This window comes from Rhinatrema bivittatum, chromosome 6 (assembly GCF_901001135.1).
Source record: "Rhinatrema bivittatum chromosome 6, aRhiBiv1.1, whole genome shotgun sequence".
Taxonomy (NCBI): Eukaryota; Metazoa; Chordata; class Amphibia; order Gymnophiona; family Rhinatrematidae; genus Rhinatrema; species Rhinatrema bivittatum.
Genome location: NC_042620.1, coordinates 98,120,555 through 98,144,080, shown reverse-complemented (window position 1 = coordinate 98,144,080; position 23,526 = coordinate 98,120,555). Strand labels below are relative to the sequence as shown.

At 40.8% G+C, this 23,526-nt stretch overlaps 1 protein-coding gene across 10 annotated transcripts in view; it reads left to right on the top strand.

Moving 5' to 3' along the window:
- The window catches only part of COBLL1 (cordon-bleu WH2 repeat protein like 1), a 393,951-nt gene that overhangs the window by 343,514 nt on the left and 26,911 nt on the right, over nucleotides 1-23,526 (top strand). For all 10 annotated transcript variants that reach the window (XM_029605630.1, XM_029605633.1, XM_029605638.1 and 7 more), the window contains one exon: nucleotides 1,273-2,888. In XM_029605630.1, coding sequence (XP_029461490.1) covers nucleotides 1,273-2,888 — 1,616 coding nt within the window. The remainder of the gene's footprint in view (nucleotides 1-1,272; nucleotides 2,889-23,526) is intronic.

Sequence of the window (23,526 nt, the reverse complement as noted above, 5' to 3'; positions counted from 1 at the left end):
CAGGGGTCAGAGCTGACCCCCAGCTCAACTCAGGAGTGCCCCCCAAAGTGTAAAAAATAGAATACAGTACATGTGCAACGATTGTCCCCCCACCTCCAACCCTGTCGTCAAAAAATAAGCTGTGCCCTCCCCCCTTTCCAAATAAAGACTCAGTGACCCCCGCTTCTCCCACATCTCCACCTCCATAGGGAACCATAAACAGGGTATAATGCTCCCATCCCCCAAAGGGATAAAAAAAATCATTTGGTTCCCTGGCACCACCCACCCTGCTGCAACCCCAAACCTTCAAAAATCTGCTGTGGTTCCAATGAGGGGCCCTGAGGTGCACACTAGCCCCTGGCATTGTTGGTGCCATTTTTCAAATTGGTGCCAACCTGTCCTTCTATCACATGATGGAGCAAGGTGCAGGGATCGTAGTCTAGCTCCACAGCAGATTTTTGAAGGTTTGGGGTTTCAGGAGATGGGGTGCCACTGAACAATGTTTTTGGTTCCCTGTTGGGATGGGGTGGGTGGGGGTTGGGAGAAGGGGGGCCTTTGACAGTCTTTAAGTATTTGGAAAATGGGTGAGCCACAGTTTTTTTTATGGTTGGGGGAGGGGGGGGGGGCGGACATCACCGCACGTGGACTGCATATTATTTTTTTTACACTTTGGGGTGTCAGAGCCGCCGTACATGGTGGCCCCAGGTCGAACTGGAGATCATCCCTGATCCCCTCTCAAATTTGTCTTTTTACTGCAGGACTTTATCCATTTGCATGGCCCTTTAAATATAACACAGGAGCCTCGGGACCCAGGTTAGGGTCCCTGGTTTCTAATATTTAACAAATCCCCAGGAGGTGTTATCTTATCTTGTCGAACCACTTTCTTGGTCAACCTCAACAAAATATTAACATGAAATTGCGTACTAGTGAGCTTCTTTGCATGCCTTTGCATTATCTGTGCATACAAATCACAAGCAAAGCAACTTATTTTAATAGGGTAAGCAACCTAGATAGGGCCATGCAAAAATATTATGTATGTCACACATTATCACTGTGATAGTCCTTTTCAAGCGATAAACAATATATATATATCACATGATATACGTTATTTAATACACGTTAGAGCCCTACAGCGGCTTGATGCATCTCTAAGTTAGATTGGAAGCCCTCTGGGGAAAAAGAAATAGAAGTGGCTGTCCAGTCACCAAAGGTAGAATGTAAAACAAAAAATTAAATTAATATTCTGTTTTTTCTAATGTTTTGTTCATATTTAAAACATACTTATTTTTAAAGCCCACAGTAAAGATATCATCGTAGCAATCTCTGGTGGAAAAGAAGAAAACCTGAATACAACTGAGGTGATTGCAAAAGACGCTGCAGAAAATGTCAAACTTCAAGATGACAGACTATCAGACTACCAAGAACCTGAAAAAGTCATCTCTCTGTTTCCGAATGAAACTCCCAGAATAATTCTAGAGAGAGAACAGCAGAAAGTGAATGAAGCAAACACAAAGATGGTAAAAACTCAGGATGCTGCAATCCAGACTGCTTTCTCTTATAACGGAATTGACAGAAACATGTCAAATGTTATAAGCAGTCCTCGTGATTGGAACTTGCCAGCTTTACAGGATCAAAACAGTACACAATACCCAATTACCCTAAATTCACTACAGCAGTCAACTATGGAAAAATCTGTCCAAGTCTGTCATAGCCCAAATCAAGAAACTGTCCATGATGCTGCACTTCCCATAAAAGATAGTACCAATATGCACATCATTGCTACTGATTTTACCTCAAAAGTGATACCTACTCAAAGTCCACTTCACTCCCCTTCAAAAAGTTACCCAGTGTATAAGCAAAACTCAGAACCTAAACCAAAGCCATCTAATGAAATTACAAGAGAGTACATACCAAAGATTGGAATGACTACGTACAAAATAGTGCCACAGGGCTCTTTGGAAGCACTTAAGTTTTTTTCAAATGACCCCATAATGAACAAGAAGAATGTGGAGCTTGAGCCACAGTCTCACAATTTAGAAAATTATCTGAAGTATGATAACGCTAAGGAATCTGGATATCAAACTGGAAATCTTTATGCTTCTGAAAGACTGTCGCAGTCTGGCAAACAGTATGAATCTGCAGCCGGTGATTGGCTGAATGGTACTAGCAGTTTTAGTCACAGTCATTTACCAACCTCTTCATTTAAATGTGCCACAGCAGCCAGTCCAACAGAAAAGAGTAATAACTTCAGGAAGGAACTGGCAGGTTTACTACAAAAGTCAAATAATACAAATGGTTCTGGTGAGACAAAAGAAAAGCAATATGTTGCATATCCTAAAATGAAGCAAAATTCCTTTTATTTGCAGATGCAGAAAAGAGTTTCAGGGCTATATGTGGAATCTGCAGTGGCCAGAAGTGCCAATACCGCAATCAGCCCTACTCAAAATGACCCAGCATTTAAAGAGATAGAAAAGAATGTGTTGTCATCATCTGATAAAACAATACAATTTGCCAATGACTTAGTTCCATCACCTACAGAATCAATTGAAAAAAATTCTGACTCTGTGCATGGTGAAAAGAAATCTGAGGAGGTTCTTATCACATCACCCATCAATATGGACAAACATTCACATTTTCCTGCCAGTCAATCAGTACCATTAAACTTTGAAAAATTAAAGGCTTTTGCTACTCCAAGGCCATTTTCACGCACCACACCATCGCCCTTTGCAGTGGCTGTATCATCGGCAATCAGAAGGTCCCAGTCTTTCAGCACAACCAGTACCACTGCCATCCAGCCATCGGAACAGGAATTATGTAATGCATTTTCTCCTATGACATCCTCCACTGCAATAAAGAACCATTCATCATCCAAGTTGTTTGGAAATTCAAGAGACAGTACACCTGAGCAGGTAAAACACAACTATTATATGTAATACACTCAACTACAAGACACATTCATGGAATAAAAAAATGAAAAAGTTAGACCTGCAAACAATTTTCAAAGGGAAGCTGCCCATTGAGTTTCCTTCGAAAATGTAAGCCAAAGTACCTGCCTACCTTGCACCTGCTGTGAAGAAGATGTAAAGTATGCATGGCAGTCTGAGTCCATAGATAGTGAAACTTGCATTTTGATAAATTGTTTGATGATATGATCAGTCTGACCCTGGTATCTGATAGATCTATTTCTTAGCCTTCTTTTCTGCTTGTGCCTTTATGTTCAATTCTCTACCACAGCCTGGCAACTAATCTTTACCCTGGATTTGTGGGATTTGTCCTTCTACCAGCAGGTGGAGGAAGAGAAAACTTTGCACTGACAATCCTCTTCGTTATATTGTCTGGTACAGCTAGGAAAGTCTTCAGTAATTCTCTGCCTCCAGCAGATGATAGGAGTACAGTCTGGTTCAGTAAGAAAGTTAAGTAGTCTCCTGGAGCAACAGCTTAGAGCAGGTTGATTTCGTCAGTGATTTCTAGGACCGAGTCTGGGAACTATATATGATAGTCTTTGAGGCTGATTTTCCTTCCCTAGGCATTGGAAGCTCTTTGGAGCCCAAGATTCCCTGCTTTAAGACAGCAAAAAGGTAAAGCCTTTCAATCTTATTAAAGTTAAAAATACTGCGGGACTGTGGTGGGCGAAGCTGAGTCTCTTGGCCTGTGGCATAGACTCAGTCCTATCTCTGCTTCATTCCCTGCTTCTCCCACTGGTTCCCCAAGAAGAAGCAGGTATAGAAACAGGGTTGAATTAGGGGAAGTGCACTGTGTGCCAGTAGCCCAGCGTAGCCAACTACTTTTGCAAGGTCTGTGATGATGGCAAGCCATTTGGAGAGAGCTGGAACATAACCATGGTCATGTTCTCTGCGTTCTCTATCTGGGAACGTGGCTGTGGCATGGTCTCAGCACTATTCAACTGTATCAGAATTGTCATGCACAGGCCCATAGGAGGAGCAGCATTTGAAGGAGTTTATTTAGGCACAAGACTTATTGTGAGCTGGAAAGTGGGGGAAGGGATCTTCCGAGGAACATACAGCTGAAGAGACCATGTCTGGAATCAGGGCAGGAGTCTCCAATAAGTCATTGCTATTCCAGGATGCCCACAGCGACCAGGGAGAAAAAGGGATAGCTAAGTGGAACTTAAGAAAGAGAGCAGAGGGAAGGGTGCTGACTTATTTAGCAGGGGAGGATTCATCCATGAAGTTATCTAGGAGTACGGAGCCCTCATTGCAAGCATCTCACAGGCTTTGAGGTTGACTGAAGAGAGCCAAATGATGTGACACCTAAAGGGCAGTGAAAAAGAAACCTAGGGCTTTTCTCATACATTTGGCTTTCCTGGATGCGACTGAGGCTGTGGGACCACCCAGACTCAGCAGTAAGGTTTAAAAAGCCTGTGGAAGCTTTGTATCTGCTTCAACAGAATGAGAAGGGATGCTTATTTAGAATATCAAAGGTGGATGCCTTGTAATGGAAGTCATGTGGAAGACTACTATTCCAGGTAAGGGAGGTATGGCATTGAAAGACCCTCAGGACAGAAAGGTGGAATCTCTGCTTAATAAGTCATTTGAGCTAGCTAGTTCATCACTTCAGGCAGCAGTATGTGGGTGCTATGTGGACCAAGCGACTATTCACTGGATCCAATGATCTTGGTCAGGGATGGAGAAGGAGATATTGCAAATAGGTAGCGAGGAGACAACCCACCTGGACTTGGGCATCATTTGTAGCTGATGCCTTATATAATCTAATTACAACGTTGTCAAAGTAGGTGGCAACAATGGACTCAGTGTCTAAGGCCAAATTAAGCTGCCTTTCTTTTTTTTTTGTTGAAACTTTATGTATGAGAATGAATAACACAAACAGCTGAAACATATACACTGTATGAGTAGTGAGCTTACAGAAGATATCTGATACACTTGTTACTCCGTGATGGTATTATGTATCACATATTACAAAATCTCAAAAAAGATACAGCACAACTTAGTTCAGTACACCTTAATCATGCCCATAGTTTTGTTTTAGAACATCCATCATTTATACATACCTAGTCAGACCACATCCATACCACAGGGGAAAGTACCTCAATACACTTGGTGATTCAAAAGCCAATTACCAGATACAGGAATATCCATGCAACGTTAGAGAGCTTTGAATTTTATGAGGTAGCATCTTGTATGTTTCTGCCCATAATGTAACATAATCAGTATGAACCTTTTTGCATAGAAATTTGGTATTCAAACATTTCATTTGCATCTAATCAGCTAATTTGCGATGCCACATCATTGTTGATGGCCCAATAGGTTGGATCCACTTGTTTTTAATATACATGCTTTTGCCAACAGAATCAATACTCGAATATGTTTGACCTGGTATTTGGAAAGACCTGGAAGGGCCCGCACCGAGCCTAGTTAATAGCAGTTCTCCACAATAAGTGGGTTTACATTTAACTACACCAGCTATCATATTCAGCACTGCCTCCCAAAAGGAGAAAAGCACAGGAAAAAATTGTGCATAAATGTGCCTTTTTGTATATGACATTTAATACATGCATCCGTTTGGATGATATTCATTTTGTGTGCTTTGATAGCATCAACATATTCATGTGCAACAATTTAAATTGCATTTCCTGCAGCTTAGCATCCACAGTCATTTTATATGGGATATCAAAATATTGATTCATTTGTTTTTCAGTAACTGTCACCAATAGCCAATGACCAGGAGCCTGCAAGAGTTTTGAATAAAGGGGTGTGCTCAATAGTAAAACACAAATTATACCAGAAAGATTGTATTGTTTTAACTTTCGTACTATGGAAATAAAAGATTCTGGTAGATCTCATTGGACATTTGTGTTAAAATTGCTGTGACATAATGTCATAATTGCAAGTACTTATGGAAGTGTATCAAGTGGTGCCCATAACGAGAAGACAGCTGGTCAGAGGAAAGTAAGCAGTTAATAGGGTCATTCATCAAAATGTGTTATGGCATTAACACATGCGTTAAGAATAGTAACGCACAGTGCAATTGCGAATTTTTGTGAGGGGTGGGATCAGGGAGGAATTTGGGCAGGATTTAGTCAAATGGGTGCTATCACATGGTTTTAGTGCCGGAAATAACTACACCTTTTTTCCAGGCGTTAAGCTGTGTGATATGCCCAAAATGGCCATAACGTAATTCGCAATAAATTTTTTAAATTGCATTTTGGCCATTTCTAGGCTTGGGAGGGGGGAGAGTGGAGTGGAGGAGAGAGAGAACGCGCCTCTGGGGAGGGCCTCACAGTGTGCAACTATTTATATCTGTATAGGAGGGCCATCTAATAGGTTTGGGTGTGGTGTTGGTGGTGGTTTAGGGTTTAGGGGCCAGTTTCTCATGTAGCGTGAGATGTACGAACAGCACAGTACACCTTGGTGAAGATTTGACGTCATTTGGAGTGAGGAAAGTCTCACAAAGATGAAATTTTGTACTACTTAATCTCACCCTAGCTTAAACATGCCCCTTTTTTGTAACGCGGGTGTTATCAATGCGTTGCTAACACATTTGGATGAATCTAGGGGTAAGTTCTTTACAGTAAGCACTGTCAATGTTCACCAAGCCCTTCATTTTCCATAGCTTAAATACAGAACTTAGCAAGCCGGGAAGAAATTCCGGACTACCCACCATTTCTTTTAATTCTATTGCATAAGGATTAATGCCCCAAGATTTACACAGGAAATGCTGTGTAAGAAATACTGGTCTGATTAAAAGCATGTCTCCTGAGAAAGGGAGAAAGAGAAGCATCTCTACCGTACAACAGATTAACAGGGGACACAGGATGTGAAACATCAACAATTAATTTTGGGACTTAAAATTTATGATAGTTCCTACATCATTCCCAGCAAAAACGCATCTGGCATGCAGCATTATAAAATCTAAAACGAGGAAGTTTTAGACCCTCCAAATTTTGTGGAGCACATAAGGGTGGAAAACCTAATTTTGGCAAATTTAAACACTCCCCCCCCCCCCAAATAAAATGGACCAATATGGAGCATAGTAGAGCCACATCTTTAGTTGTCATCCAGACAAAAATCATCTGTAGTTTATATAATAATTTGGGTAACAGAGACATTTTAAAGGGCACAGCAACCAAACAAAGAGAGAGGTAAATCCTTCCACAATAAAAGTTGTCCTTTGATAGAAATGAGTGAATTAGAAATGTTCAGCTCATAAAGAGAAGACAAATTACGAGGCACCCAGATATTTAAAGCTGTCCGAGGACCATGCTACAACCCCCGCCCTGCAACAATCTTGCCATCGTTGTTGCAGGACAGGGGAAATAGGTAAGGCCTCTGATTTGGAAATGTTTACCTTTAAGCCAGCAAAGAAGCCAATCATATTCAACAATTTTAGGAGAGAGATAGTAGGTGCCTAAGGAAAAGTAGCATCTGCAAATAGGCATATTTTGTACTCTTTCTTACCAAAATAAAACTCCTCATTTTTATTTTGAGAACCAAAGGTTCCACTGTTAAAATGTATAGTAAGGGAGACACAGGACAAACCATGTCTTGTACCACATGCTAATGGGAATGAAGAAGACTGTTCACCATTAATCAAAATACTAGGAGTGGGATTTGTATATAAAAGTCTAATTCAGGAGATAAAATTGGAGGGAATGCCATATTTGGAATGCAACTAATACATATATTGTGACATCAATCCAATTTTATCAAGCTTTATTGGTGAAAATTTTTTTATAAAAGACATTCACAATTTATCCCAAATACCCCACACAATAGATATAACAATAAAACATAATCATACCTACCCATCCATCACATATCATCCACACTCATTCATTCAACCTCTCATAAAACCTCATTTCCAAATTTCTGAACATTCAAATGCTTCGACGTGAAATACAAATCATCTCATAACACATTATCAAATATAGATACAATATATTTTGTAAGCAGAAAGAGTCAAATTGCACATAAGTTTATGCGTTACACGAACGCCAATCCTCTTGATCTCCTTGTATTCTCTCTACATGTTTCGCCTTCCCTCAGGCTTCTTCAGGAGAGCTTTTCCAAACAATCTCCCACTGCTCATGTATCCAACATCTATCCACAGGGCTTTCTAAAAACATTTTAACACAATTTACAATTTTTGAATTATTCAAATTAACACATTTCACAATTTAGTACTTTATAAAATTGTTTAAATACTATCATACCTGTACGTCCCAAAGAACTTGCCCAGACGCACAGCTTAACACTTCCCCGACTCCAACTTCACATCATCTCAACCATTCAAAAACGTGGAACACATATCTCAGATTTACTTAAACCAAAAAATAAAACCAATTAGAAAAAGTCAAAGTAGATGAACTTCTCCCAAGAGACCACCAGCATGACAAACAACAGTCCTTACCATTCTCATCTTAGGCGAAAGAACGCCATCACCACATCTAAAAAAAAAACGCTCCCATCGAGTGGATCAACGGAAGTAAGCCTATCCTCCTCCTACTTCCTTTTAAACCAAGCTCTACCAATCAAATAACCTTAACTACACACTATCTCCACCCCTAAAGAACATTATATCCAAACCAATCAATGGTGCAACCATTCCAAACAGTCCACACCCCTTCAAGCCCGCCAAATTCAAACCTATCAGCAGAAGGCATTTAATAAGACTCTACGGCTATGATCGAAAAAACTTTAAAAACATGTTACCCAATCGATTTTATCATTCAATCCTTTTGGCCATAAAGTCTGTAAATTAAAAATCCATCGCTGTTCCTTTTGCAATAATATTTTATTTATATTGCCACCCCGTCTAGCAGAAACCTTTTGTAATACAAAAAAACGGAGATCTTCCACCGCATGATTATACTCCCGCCAATGTTTCACTAGGGGAGCTGTTTCCACAACATTTCTAATTCTGCTGCAATGCTCCAGTATACGAAGCCTCACCATCCTTGATGTTTTTCCTACATACAACAGCCCACATGGGCATTGCACAACATACACTACCGAACTGGTTTGACATGTAGTGAAATGCCTTAAGAAAAACTTTTTCCCAGACACAGGATGTGAGAAATCCTTTATTGTTAAACAAAGTTTGCATACACTACATTTAGTGCAAGGGGAATGTCCGCCTACTTTCTCATACACTTGCTCACTATCACCCAAATCCGAATGAACTAAAATGTCCCTTAAATTCCTAGATCTCCTAAAAGAAAACATAGGGGGATCCTGCATCCCCACAAAGCCACTCACAAGGTGCCAATGATTTTTAACAACCTGTATAAGGTCCCCTACCCGATTAGAATAGGGTAAGACACACACTAAAGCCGGTGTATTTCGTTGTGGCTTCGGATGTAGCAGTAATTCTCTATTAATATATCGAGCTCTTTTATAAGCTTTCTTCACTATACTTGTAGGATAGCCCCTTGCACTAAATCTTTCCTGCAAATCTTTTGCATGGATCTTAAACGATGGTAAATCAGAACAGATCCTTCATATCCTAAAGAATTGCCCTACAGGGATGTTATCTCTGACATGCTTGGGATGGTAACTGTTAAAATGTAACAATCCATTCCTATCAATCGATTTCCGATAAAGCTCAGTTACAAATTTGCCGTCCCTTTTTCCCACCTTCATATCCAAGAATGATACCCATTGATGTTGAACATCACAAGTAAATCTGAGATTCACATCTTGTTCATTCAAGTATTGAAAAAATTGTTGAAATTCACATTGCGTACCAGACCAGATAACCAGGATATCATCAATATAATGGCACCACGACCTCACATGCCTGTACCATAATGAAGGATAAACAAATTTCTCTTCAAACGCTGAAACGTACAGGCATGCGAGGTCAGGCGCCATCGTCGCGCCCATAGCGGTTCCATGAACCTGCTGATAAAAATCATTTTGAAACAAAATAATTTTGAGTGAGCGCTATTGTAGCCAATTCTACCAAAAAATGTGTTGGAACCTTCTTATCCATTCTTGTATCTAAAATCTCCTGTATTAAATTTATTGTAGTTCTCTGAGGGATATTAGAATAAAGTGATTCAATATCCATTGAGATAAACAGGGTAGGTTCTGACATATCAGGTAAAGATTGTAAAACTGTTATCAAATGTGATGAATCCCTTATAAAAGATCTGGCCAATGGAACAAAAGGTCGTAAAAAATGGTCTATATAAATAGACAAGGGTTCTAATACCGACCCTATACCGGCAACTATCGGTCTGCCCGGTGGAGACTCTAACGATTTATGCACCTTCGGCAGGACATAAAAAACAGGTATCTGAGGATTTTGGTTCATCAAAAAGGCTGCTTCCTTGATGGTTACCCAACCTACACTTAAAGCTTCTGTTATCACCTCTCCAATCTGTACAGATAACATTGCAGTCGGATCTCCATCCAATTTTCTATAGAATTTACCATCTCCCAATTGCCGATTCACCTCCCGTATATAGTCAGCTTTATTTAAAATTACCAAAGACCCGCCCTTGTCAGCTGGTTTAAAGACCAAATTATGATCACAACTTAAATGTTCTAATGCCTTAGACCGCGATTCAACACTTGTAACTCCACTGTAGTCAGTGAACGAGAAGACAAATTTATAACTAATTCATTCATAACTGATGATTGCGTTCCCGCAATCGAACCGGACTGCGGTTCCGGGGTGGACGACTTCCTCGTCCACCTCGGCGTTCCGTTCCTTGTCTGGATTTTGTCCCCTGATCTAAAAAAGTTACCCATCCACCTTCTTCTCCCGATGATCCACTTGATGATGAATCAAAAGTGGGTGATTTCTTATATTTGATTCTATTCTTATTACACCAGGGATTCTATTCTTATTACACCAGGGATAAACATATCCATGAGTGTAGTCCTTTTCATCCCTCTGAAATTTATTCAATTTAGTTTCTTTTATAGACACTTTTGATAGACACTCAGAGGGAGATGGATACATTGTGTGCCACTCTAAAAGAGAACACATCTCCAGATAAATTTGAAGAAAAGATGAGCGAATTGGAACAGGAGATCACCAGTATGCATGACAAAATAAAAGAAACTAAATTGAATAAATTTCAGAGGGATGAAAAGGACTACACTCAGGTATATGTTTATCCCTGGTGTAATAAGAATAGAATCAAATATAAGAAATCACCCACTTTTGATTCATCATCGAGTGGATCATCGGGAGAAGAAGGTGGACGGGTAACTTTTTTAGATCAGGGGACAAAATCCAGACAAGGAACGGAACGCCGAGGTGGACGAGGAAGTCGTCCACCCCGGAACCGCAGTCCGGTTCGATTGCGGGAACGCAATCATCAGTTATGAATGAATTAGTTATAAATTTGTCTTCTCGTTCACTGACTACAGTGGAGTTACAAGTGTTGAATCGCGGTCTCTCTTTTTCACCTACTCCGAAATATGATTCCTTTGCAATTCGGGTAGCTTTACAAAAAATTTTTCGGTTAATGAAGTTAAAAAATTTTTTCCAGGGTAATGAGAATGTGAATGTTGATGGTTCAGTGGTTAAGAACCCTTCTTGTTGGATGCCACCAGGCCCTATACATCCGTTGATGGCTGCTTTTGAGGAAATGGTTGAATGAGATTTGAAAGTAAAGGAGGCAGAGGATCGTTTTCCTTTTTGGAATTTAAGTAAGGAAGAGTCTAAGGCATTAGAACATTTAAGTTGTGATCATAATTTGGTCTTTAAACCAGCTGACAAGGGCGGGTCTTTGGTAATTTTAAATAAAGCTGACTATATACGGGAGGTGAATCGGCAATTGGGAGATGGTAAATTCTATAGAAAATTGGATGGAGATCCGACTGCAATGTTATCTGTACAGATTGGAGAGGTGATAACAGAAGCTTTAAGTGTAGGTTGGGTAACCATCAAGGAAGCAGCCTTTTTGATGAACCAAAATCCTCAGATACCTGTTTTTTATGTCCTGCCGAAGGTGCATAAATCGTTAGAGTCTCCACCGGGCAGACCGATAGTTGCCGGTAAAGGGTCGGTATTAGAACCCTTGTCTATTTATATAGACCATTTTTTACGACCTTTTGTTCCATTGGCCAGATCTTTTATAAAGGGGGTTCATCACATTTGATAACAGTTTTACAATCTTTACCTGATATGTCAGAACCTACCCTGTTTATCTCAATGGATATTGAATCACTTTATTCTAATATCCCTCAGAGAACTACAATAAATTTAATACAGGAGATTTTAGATACAAGAATGGATAAGAAGGTTCCAACACATTTTTTGGTAGAATTGGCTACAATAGCGCTCACTCAAAATTATTTTATGTTTCAAAATGATTTTTATCAGCAGGTTCATGGAACCGCTATGGGCGCGACGATGGCGCCTGACCTCGCATGCCTGTACATTTCAGCATTTGAAGAGAAATTTGTTTATCCTTCATTATGGTACAGGCATGTGAGGTCGTGGTGCCGTTATATTGATGATATCCTGGTTATCTGGTCTGGTACGCAATGTGAATTTCAACAATTTTTTCAATACTTGAATGAACAAGATGTGAATCTCAGATTTACTTGTGATGTTCAACATCAATGGGTATCATTCTTGGATATGAAGGTGGGAAAAAGGGACGGCAAATTTGTAACTGAGCTTTATCGGAAATCGATTGATAGGAATGGATTGTTACATTTTAACAGTTACCATCCCAAGCATGTCAGAGAAAACATCCCTGTAGGGCAATTCTTTAGGATATGAAGGATCTGTTCTGATTTACCATCGTTTAAGATCCATGCAAAAGATTTGCAGGAAAGATTTAGTGCAAGGGGCTATCCTACAAGTATAGTGAAGAAAGCTTATAAAAGAGCTCGATATATTAATAGAGAATTACTGCTACATCCGAAGCCACAACGAAATACACCGGCTTTAGTGTGTGTCTAACCCTATTCTAATCGGGTAGTGGACCTTATACAGGTTGTTAAAAATCATTGGCACCTTGTGAGTGGCTTTGTGGGGATGCAGGATCCCCCTATGTTTTCTTTTAGGAGATCTAGGAATTTAAGGGACATTTTAGTTCATTCGGATTTGGGTGATAGTGAGCAAGTGTATGAGAAAGTAGGCGGACATTCCCCTTGCACTAAATGTAGTGTATGCAAACTTTGTTTAACAATAAAGGATTTCTCACATCCTGTGTCTGGGAAAAAGTTTTTCTTAAGGCATTTCACTACATGTCAAACCAGTTCGGTAGTGTATGTTGTGCAATGCCCATGTGGGCTGTTGTATGTAGGAAAAACATCAAGGATGGTGAGGCTTCGTATACTGGAGCATTGCAGCAGAATTAGAAATGTTGTGGAAACAGCTCCCCTGGTGAAACATTGGCGGGAGTATAATCATGCGGTGGAAGATCTCCGTTTTTTTGTATTACAAAAGGTTTCTGCTAGACGGGGTGGCAATATAAATAAAATATTATTGCAAAAGGAACAGCGATGGATTTTTAATTTACAGACTTTATGGCCAAAAGGATTGAATGATAAAATCGATTGGGTAACATGTTTTTAAAGTTTTTTCGTTTATAGCCGTAGAGTCTTATTAAATGCCTTCTGCTGATAGGTTTGAATTTGGCGGGCTTGAAGGGGTGTGGACTGTTTGGAATGGTAGCACCATTGATTGGTTTGGATGTAATGTTCTTTAGGGGTGGAGATAGTGTGTAGTTAAGGTTATTTGATTGGTAGAGCTTGGTTTAAAAGGAAGTAGGAGGAGGATAGGCTTACATCCGTTGATCCACTCGATGGGAGCGTTTTTTTTTGAGATGTGGTGATGGCGTTCTTTCGCCTAAGATGAGAACGGTAAGGACTGTTGTTTGTCATGCTGGTGGTCTCTTGGGAGAAGTTCATCTACTTTGACTTTTTCTAATTGGTTTTATTTTTTGGTTTAAGTAAATCTGAGATATGTGTTCCACGTTTTTGAATGGTTGAGATGATGTGAAGTTGGAGTCGGGGAAGTGTTAAGCTGTGCGTCTGGGCAAGTTCTTTGGGACATACAGGTATGATAGTATTTAAACAATTTTATAAAGTACTAAATTATGAAATGTGGTAATTTGAATAATTCAAAAATTGTAAATTGTGTTAAAATGTTTTTAGAAAGCCCTGTGGATAGATGTTGGATACATGAGCAGTGGGAGATTGTTTGGAAAAGCTCTCCTGAAGAAGCCTGAGGGAAGGCGAAACATGTAGAGAGAATACAAGGAGATCAAGAGGATTGGCGTTCGTGTAACGCATAAACTTATGTGCAATTTGACTCTTTCTGCTTACAAAATATATTGTATCTATATTTGATAATGTGTTATGAGATGATTTGTATTTCACGTCGAAGCATTTGAATGTTCAGAAATTTGGAAATGAGGTTTTATGAGAGGTTGAATGAATGAGTGTGGATGATATGTGATGGATGGGTGGGTATGATTATGTTTTATTGTTATATCTATTGTGTGGGGTATTTGGGATAAATTGTGAATGTCTTTTATAAAAAAATTTTCACCAATAAAGCTTGATAAAATTGGATTGATGTCACAATATATGTATTAGTTGTTAATTGGTTTGTGATATATTAATAAATTGCCAGTTTGGGTATCTTATATTTGGAATGCAAGCAAAACATGTGAGGCCATTGTACATTATCAAATGCCTTTTCAGAGTCTAAACAGATAATCATGCCCTGGGGATTGTATGAGTCTCCAAAACATTTGGCTTCCAGCAGTTTACTAATATTAGTAACCCCATATCTATTAATAAAACCCGTTAGATCATCAGCAACTAGACAGGGGATAACCGTATGAATGTGCTTAGCCAGCAAAGATGCCAGAATTTTTAAGTCAACATTAAAGAGATCAGTCTATATGAACCTTTAGTTAAATTTTTAGCATCCATACGGGGAAATAAAATAATAAATACCAAGCTTTGGTGTCCGGTACTGTATTATGGATGATAACCATGTACTAGGTTGTAACTCAAGTAGTATACCAGTACTGTTTTTACTTTGTGGACTTAAATCATATTTGCTTATTTTTCTATTTTTTATTTTTATAAAATTAGGGGTAGATTTTATAAATGTGCGCACACGTGTACTTTTGTTCGCGCACCAGGCGCGAACAAGAGTACGCGGGATTTCAATAGATACACGCGTAGCTGCGCGTGTCCATTAAAATCCGGGGTCGGCACATGCAAGGCTGCCCAAAATCGGCAGCCTGCGTGCGCCAAGCCGCTCAGCCTACCTCCATTCCCTCCGGCCTCCCCCCACCATCCCCTACCTAACCCACCCCCCGCTGGCCCTAACTACACCCCCTACCTTTGTTGAACAAGTTACACCTGCTCGAGGCAGGCGTAACTTTGCGCGCGCCGGGCCGGCTGCCGCGCGCCATGTCCCGGTCTGGCGGCTGGTCCGGAGGCCGCAGCCACGCCCCCGGAAAGCCCCGGGATGATGCGCCTGCCGCGTCACGCCCCCCGATGACACGCCGTTCGCGACATGCCCCCCGACACCCCCCCCCCCCGGAAAGCCCTGGGACTTTGCTCGCGCCAGAAGCCTATGCAAGATAGGCTCGGCGCGTGCGGGGGGCTTGGGGTAGATTTTCGGGGGTTTCGCGCGTAACCCTCTGAAAATCTACCCCTTAGTCTTTAATGTCTCTAGTCATTTTTCAAAATCCCATAGCTCCCCCTGATGTGAGCTTTACTCAAAACCTCATCACATCTAAAGGTGTTGAACTTATCTCATGAACTGCCATAGGCAGTGGTTGTTCTTGACAGCAGCATCTTGGTTCAAATAATCACTCCAAAAAATAGCTCATGCCCGCCTGACACTGACAGCAGCAGTTAAAGGAGGAAGATGAAGCAGCATTAGACTCTCCAGCCCCTGAAGCAGACGCCAAGTGTCGAAACGCTGTCAGCATTGGGCAGACATGAGCTATTATTGGAGTGATTATATGAACCTAGAAGCTGCTGCTGAGAATAACCACTGCCTATGGCAGTTCATGAGATAAGTTCAACACCTAATACATGGTTATCATCTATAATACAGTACCGTACACCAGAGCTTGGTATTATTTTATTTCCCTGTATGGTTGCTAGTTGTTTAATATAGGGGGATCTATAATTGAGGCACTTTTTCTTTTTTTTTTTTAGTTAAATCTTTACCAGGTTTCAGGAACACCACAATCAAAGCATGGTTCATATCTGCCAGGAACTCCCCATGAGCCAAGTAGTACTCATACATTTGGCGTAAAGGACTTGCCACTTTTTCCTTTAGAATTTTATAAAACTCAGCACCAAAGCCATCTAACCCACATGATTTGGCCAGTGGCAAAGTGTTGAAGACAGAAAGGATTTCAGAAATCAAAATTGGCTTTGCCAGTAAATGCTTGTATAAATCAGATGTTTGAGGCAGGGTCTTCTAAGAATTGTTCCTGAGCAATCTCGTCTCCAGCTTTACCAGCATGTAGGTGGCGATAAAAAGATAGCATAGTCTCTGTAATACCCTCGGTAGATGTGTGCACCATACCCTTATCAGTTAGAGCTGTAATGTAATGTTTGGGCTTAATATTCTAACCAGTCAGGCTAACAATTTGCCCCTTTGTTTCCTTGCTGAAACATAATGGCTTTAGACTGCATGATGTGAAGCACCTCCCTTTGATACAACAGAGAGAGATTTCCTAATGCCATTAATGTGTTGCTGAGTGTCAGGAAGATGAGATTTAATAAGTTGTTTCTTTAGGGATCGTAGCTGCTCATGTCATTTCAAAATTTCTTTATCTCTAGCTTTGGCTGCCTTAACGGTATAAGCAGTTATGTGCCACAAATGATAGCTTTCCCTGCATTCCAAAACACTTATCCAGATATATCCTCTGTTGCATTAAATGCCACATTATCATCCCATTTGTTCTGCAAATATTCATGAAACTCACCGTCTTGATATAATGCAGGCTGCACCCTCCAACTGAACGTTGACCCTGCCATAGCAAGAGAAAGCTCCAACATTATTGGAGCATGATCAGAAATAAATGTGACCTTTACTTTGGGAAACAATGAAGCTGATATTAAAAAAAAAAATCTATTCTAGAGAGAGAGTTATGTACTTTTAAGTAAAATGTGAAATCAAATTCAGTGGGACGCAAAACGTCAAATATCTATTAGCTGGAGCTCTTTTTGAAGAAAAAATGCCCCTTCATGTGGTTTATGAGCCTGTTTTGATCTGATAGACTTAGTATCCAATTCAAAACAAATACGTAGGTTGAAATCCCCCCCCCAACAATCGATTTGGTTTGCAGAAACTGACCCAGTACAGCAACTAAGCTAGAAAAAAAAGCTTGGGTGAATACATTTGGGGCATATACATTACAGAGAACCACTTTGGAGTGTGCAGTAGAGCCACGCAAGATAACATAATGCCCCTCTTTATCAATTATTTTTTATCCAAAACAAAAGGGCATTGCTTTTGAATAAGAATTGTCACTCCACATTGCCTACTGGAGTAAGAAGCGTAGTGGCACTATCCCACCCAGTCCTGCTTCGGCTTCCCAAGCTCAGCATCATTTAGATGAGTTTTCTGAAGATATGCAATATGCATTTTCTCTTTTTTGAGAAGAGACAAAATGTGTTTACGTTTAATGGAAGAATGAACACCATCAACATTTAAAGATACAACCTTTAAATTAGCCATATTTGATCCGCCAAAGGAGATATAAATAAGTAGGATGCAAAAGATGTCGCCCAGCCTCGATATCTCAAAGTCATCAGTGTTGTAAGGAAACACCAAGTTAATTACAGCAACCACCACTGAGTCACATTTATAGAATGGTACCGATCACATACCTCTCACACATATAAGCAAGCTAAAGTTGAAATATACCCAGCACCTCCCTCCCCCCACCAATTCACACAGCACTCGCACACCACACACACATCATCTTCCAATTGTAGACCACCACCCCCATATAATACCCCCAAAACCTCATAAAACCCCATATAGCTCTAAGGTACCGTATCTTCATTATGTGTCATGCTGCCTCTTCTGAAGATATGCCCACTGAACCCACAGCACATTTAGTAAAAAATAAATAAACAACTTCTCATTAATCGTCAATAAAGTTGGGAAAAGATCTAGATGGGCTTGGATGTACTTTCAGTAATTTCACTAGCATAAATGTCAGTCAATGAGTGTGACCCCATAATTACAGTTAGATATACATATATATAAAAGAAAACAAAAAGCAGAAAGCAACGTGCATTTGTAAATACTACAACAAGGATAACGAAGAAAGTCTTTATGCATAAGTATATATTACAAAGAACATGTTGTGAAAAGAAGCAATGTGTTTCTGCCTTCAAGTCTAAACAAAATAATCTATCGATTAGTCTACAACAGGGTGCTGCCCTGCATTTGCAGTAATTAAAAAAACGAAAAAAAAAAGACTAAGATACAACATTAGAAGCTCAAATAGCAAGCAGGGTAGCAATGTTTACTGTTGGAAAGTCTGTTTTGGAGAACAAAAAAACAGGCAGTTAGCCAGAACGCATATAGGCTTCGCAGATGCAGGGATGGCAGAGTAAACTAAAAATGTGTATATCGAAATGCACATAAGATATAATCTATAAACCTTAGGAAGGACAAAAATAACACACTTTGCATTTACCAAGAGTAGGAATAATAGAAAAAATAAACAAAAATCCATCCTGTCGAGTTATAACTACTTTAAGCTCACTGGCAATCACATATGTAATGTGAGTCAAGCTTTGTAGGAGAAAAAGAAAGTGTGCGGCTTGAGCAGTACAGACATTGGAAGGGCATAGGTGCCATTTTGAGATATAAAATAGATCACAAAAACAAAGAAACATGTGGCACTTGCAAAAACACTCCTGTTTGCAGGCAATTCTACCATGAACAACAGCCGGGACATGATCATCTAGACCTATCATCAGGTTCATGCCACGCATAAACTTCATCATACTAGGCTGCAGTTCCCATATTATTGTTGCGTCACTCGTTGGCAAAATGCAAGTTCCTCCTAATTCTTAGTCACCCGCTCGACCGTCATCGCTGTGAAAGTCTTACTGTCATGGAAGATTTTAAGTATCGCAGAATATTGTAATATAAATTTAATCCCCTTGCGGAAAAGGTCTGAACAAATCCAAGAGAATGCTGTTCTCCTCTCCAATACCCTAGCATAGTAGTTGTTTAAGTGTAACAGCTTCATGCCTTCATATTGGAGAGGCTTAGAATTTTGTTGTTTCTTGTACGCAGTAAATAGTTGAATCTTATCCGTAAAATTCAGAATTTTCACCACTGCTGTCATTTGTTTGCCCCACTCTCCCAACTCTGTGGACGCTCTTCAAATACTATCGGTTCTGCTTCCATCGACAGGCCTAGGACCTCAGGGAGCCAAACTTGGGCCAAATGCATCAGATCTGGATCTTTGATAGACTCAAACGCCAATTAGACAAAGATAGTTGTGCCGATTCCTATTTATCAGTCGCTAACTCCTGCCGATAGCACTCTTATTTCCAAGCCATCTACTTGGTTGGTATGCGCTTCCATGCTATCTTTCAACTCATCTATAGATGCTTGCAACTTATTAATTTTATCTTCCAGTGCAGCCAATTCATTCCTCGAGATCTCTTTAATGAGTTCAGTTTTCAAATCTTGTATTGCCAGCTTGATATCAGATGCCTTTTTGGGATCACCTAATTTTTCTTTTTCTCTGGTCACTCTTGGTGTTTTTGTTGTCGTCATATGTATGAAGTTGAAAATTATGCTCCAAATCATCTCCACAGCCCAAAAAACTTCAATAAGACACACCAATGAATAAAAACAAAGCAGGGGCCCTTTTCATAGGGCACCTGCTTTTTGGGGAAGTGCTAGAAAAACATTTGAAAGATTTAGGGGAATCAAAGCTCTAGAGTTTCCCAGAGGATAGGTCTAGGGATACTGTTAGAGGAATCTTACGTAGAAATCAGCTGAGAGATAACAGGCAATACAAGCAAGATAGATTCTATAATGTCCAAAGGACAAGACTACCTGGTAAGAGACAGCCATTTTGGGGTAGTAGATCAGGTGGCCAAGACAGTGGAATATGGGATCCTTCAGGATCCAGGGGCCCACAGTGACAGTTCAAAGGGTCACTCCTCCTTCCCTCCATTAGGAGAGCAGTTACAATGATACTACAAGGAGTGGACCCGCAAGACAGAGGACAGAGAGTCTTGGAAATCTTTCATAGAGAATACACCCTTGAACTGAGCACACTATACCAGTAGCATTTGTCTCAGCCCCTTGCAAGACCCCAGCAAAGATGGCGACAATTCGAGCAATAGTACAGACTGCTTTAGCTGGAAACAGTGATGCTAGTCCCAGAATTGGAAATAAAGAGGCAAGTATTCCTTTTATTTATTGGTCCCAAAGAAGGAGGGAATGTTTCAACTCATTTTGGATTGAAAGTGGATCAATCTTTCTTTGAGGGTGCTACATTTTTGGATGGAACCCTAAAGTCAGTGGAATCTAACTAGATAAATGAGGCTTGACTGACCCATGCCGCAAATGCGCAGTAGAGAGCAGCAGCTCTACTGCGCATGTGCTGCACAGAGCTCTGAGCGACGTGCTAACGTGCTGACCTTAAGCCCCAAAGCAGAGAGATCGGAACAGGGTGTCACTGAGAGGAGGAGGAAATAGCAGACCAGCCGCCGCTCCAAGAAACGACTCCTCCGACATGTTAATAGGCTGAGCCCGTCCCTCCGCTGCCGGGGAAGGGGGGAGGGAGTAGGGACGGCGACGGAGGGACGGGCTCAGGCTGATAACATGCTGCAGTTTCATCAACAGATGCTTCCTCCTTTAGCCTGGTCTCTCCCTTAACTTTCCTGGCTGGTGCTGAGGAGGAGGAAAGGGTAGAAGAGTCGCCGAGCCGTCTGTCTGCCACCGAGGAAGGGGGGAGGAAGTTGGGATGGCCGAAGCAGAGCTAAATCTCGCCTGTTTTAACTGGCATGCAAAGGGACAACAGCCAGCCCTGTAGAAGAGAAAAAGAGGGAGTGGAGAAGGGCTGAGGGAGAGGGAAGGGATTGTGGATGAGGTGAGAGGGGAAGGAAAGAGACGAGAGAGGATGGAAGGAAAAGGGAAGAGGATATGAGTAAATGGGAAGGGTAAAAAGTTGTGCAGAAGAGAAAGGAGTGGAGGAGGGCTGAGGGAGAGGGAAGGGATTGTGGATGAGGTGAGAGGGGATAGAAGGAAAAGGGAAGAGGATATGAGTAAGTGGGAAGGGTAAGACGTGCAGAAGAGAAAAAGAGAGAATGGAGGAGGGCTGAGGGAGAGGGGGAAGGGATTGTGGATGAGGTAAGAGGGAATGGAAGCAAAAGGGAAGAGGATATGAGTAAGTGGGAAGGGTAAGACGTTGTGCAGAAGAGAGCGGCTCTGACCGACGGAATCCTGCCCGTTTGAACGGGCCTAACGGCTTGTTATCAATAAGAAAAAGATTTCTAGTCCCTGGATTTATCTAACCCATATCTCCACATTCAGTCAGAGAAAAACATCAAAAGTTCCCTCATTTCAAAGTACTAGGAAGACATTATGGAGATAATTTTCAAAAGGATTTATACACATAAAACTGGGTTGTATGCATATAAATGAGCTTTAGAAAAGTTTTACAATATATGCATAACTCTTTTGAAAATTCACTTCTATTTGTTCACAGCTCTGCCCTTCAGGCTAGCCACTGCAACACAAACGTTCACAAATGTAATGGTGATGGTAGCAGCCTTCCTCCACAGGAAAGAAATTCTAGTACACCCTTACCTAGATGATTAGCTAATCAGGGCCTAGTCCTTTCAAAACAAATCTTCAGTCAACTCAAGTCTTGCAATTGTTGGAAAGCCTAGGGTGGATAATAAAGACAAAAGTCAGTTGCAGCCCTCTCAATCATTCTATTTGAGGCAAGGTTCAAGATGAACATAGGAAGAGTATGCTTGACAACAAAAAACATCAACAAGCTGCAGGAGCAAGTTAGAAAATTCCTGGCCACAAAATCACCACAAACAGTCTCGTTTTAGATGTTCCAGATTGGGTGAGGCATTAGTGGTACATGGACTTGATTAGACTCAGGGAAGGGAAGTGCTCACATTTACCCAGATGAGAGTTGCTACACCAGGGCCCAGTCACAATAACAAATCCCACTCCATTCTGTCTTACAGTCTGGCTCTTGAGATGGTGCAATTGCACAAGTGAGGATGTTCAGGACAGGTGATATCGACTCTACTGAAAGCAAAGAAGAAATTAATGTCCTTGGCATTTGTCACGATATGGAAAACTTTGGGGGTTTGGTGTAAGAGGAAAAAGATGTCTCTGTTTAAGGTGAAACTGACTTCAGTTCTGCAATCTCTGCCAGAAGTTAGCCCTCAACTTTTTGAGAGTGCAGGCAACAGCTAAATCCTGTAATAGGGGATAGGTTAGATGCCTCCAGATATGGTGCGCTTTTTTAGGGGAGTGAAACATACATTTACCAGGATCATCATTAACATCACCATGGGACCTGAACCTTGTACTGAAAGCTTTGATTGAAGCCTTGTTTGGGCCACTGAAAAGAGCCTATCTAAAGGATTTAATTCTGAAGATGGTTTTAATTGTAGCTATCTGTTCAGCAAGGAGAATCTCCGAGCTCCAGCTCTGTCTTTCCAGGAATCCTAGTTGATGTTTGCAAAAGAGAAGGTCACCATCAAGCTGGTACCATCTAAACCAGGAAGTCTTTCCACCCTGATTCAGCAAGTCAGAATGTATATGTAGACAGAAGGGCCTACATTTCCTGGATATATATAAAGGGCATTGTTGCATTACCTGAAAACCACAAATTTGTTCCATAAGTCAGACTTTGTTCCGTTTGGTGGGACCCAGAAGGGAGAAGCAGCATCAGAGGTGTCCATTGCTAGATAAGTTAAGGAGGCAATAGCTTTGGCCTCTATAGGTAAAGGGATGCCAATTTCAAAGGGAATGTGCACTTACTGTACTAGGGCACTGGTCACATCCTGGACAGAGTGAAGACTAGTCTGTCCGGTAGACATATGTAAGGCAGCAATGTCCGCTTCATCACACTCATTCACTAAGCACTACAGGATAGACTTGTAAGTCCAAGATAGCCACTGGTTAGGTACAGCCCACAAGTCTGAACTGGTCTAGCAGGATGATGAGAAAGGAGACATTATAACCTTACCTGCTAATTTCCTTTCCTTTAGTCCTGCCAGACCAGTCGAGAACCCACCCCAAGTATAATGGACAAGAAATACTTAGGAAGAAGGAATCATTACAAAAAAAAGGGAAAGTAAGGAGAAGAATGGAAGGTGGCCCATTAAAAAAAATAAATAAATAAAATAAAAATCCCTCTATTACTGGACAGGATTCAACCTGGGGAAGGAAGAGAAAGGAGACTGCTCAATTTTTTTTTATTTCTTGTTCTGTACACTTTTTAGGGTAAAGATTTGTTTTTAAGTTTCCCCAGGGGAATCCAGTTCTATCCTGGGCAAAAGTCTACTGATGACTTTCCCTGATGTACCAGATTAT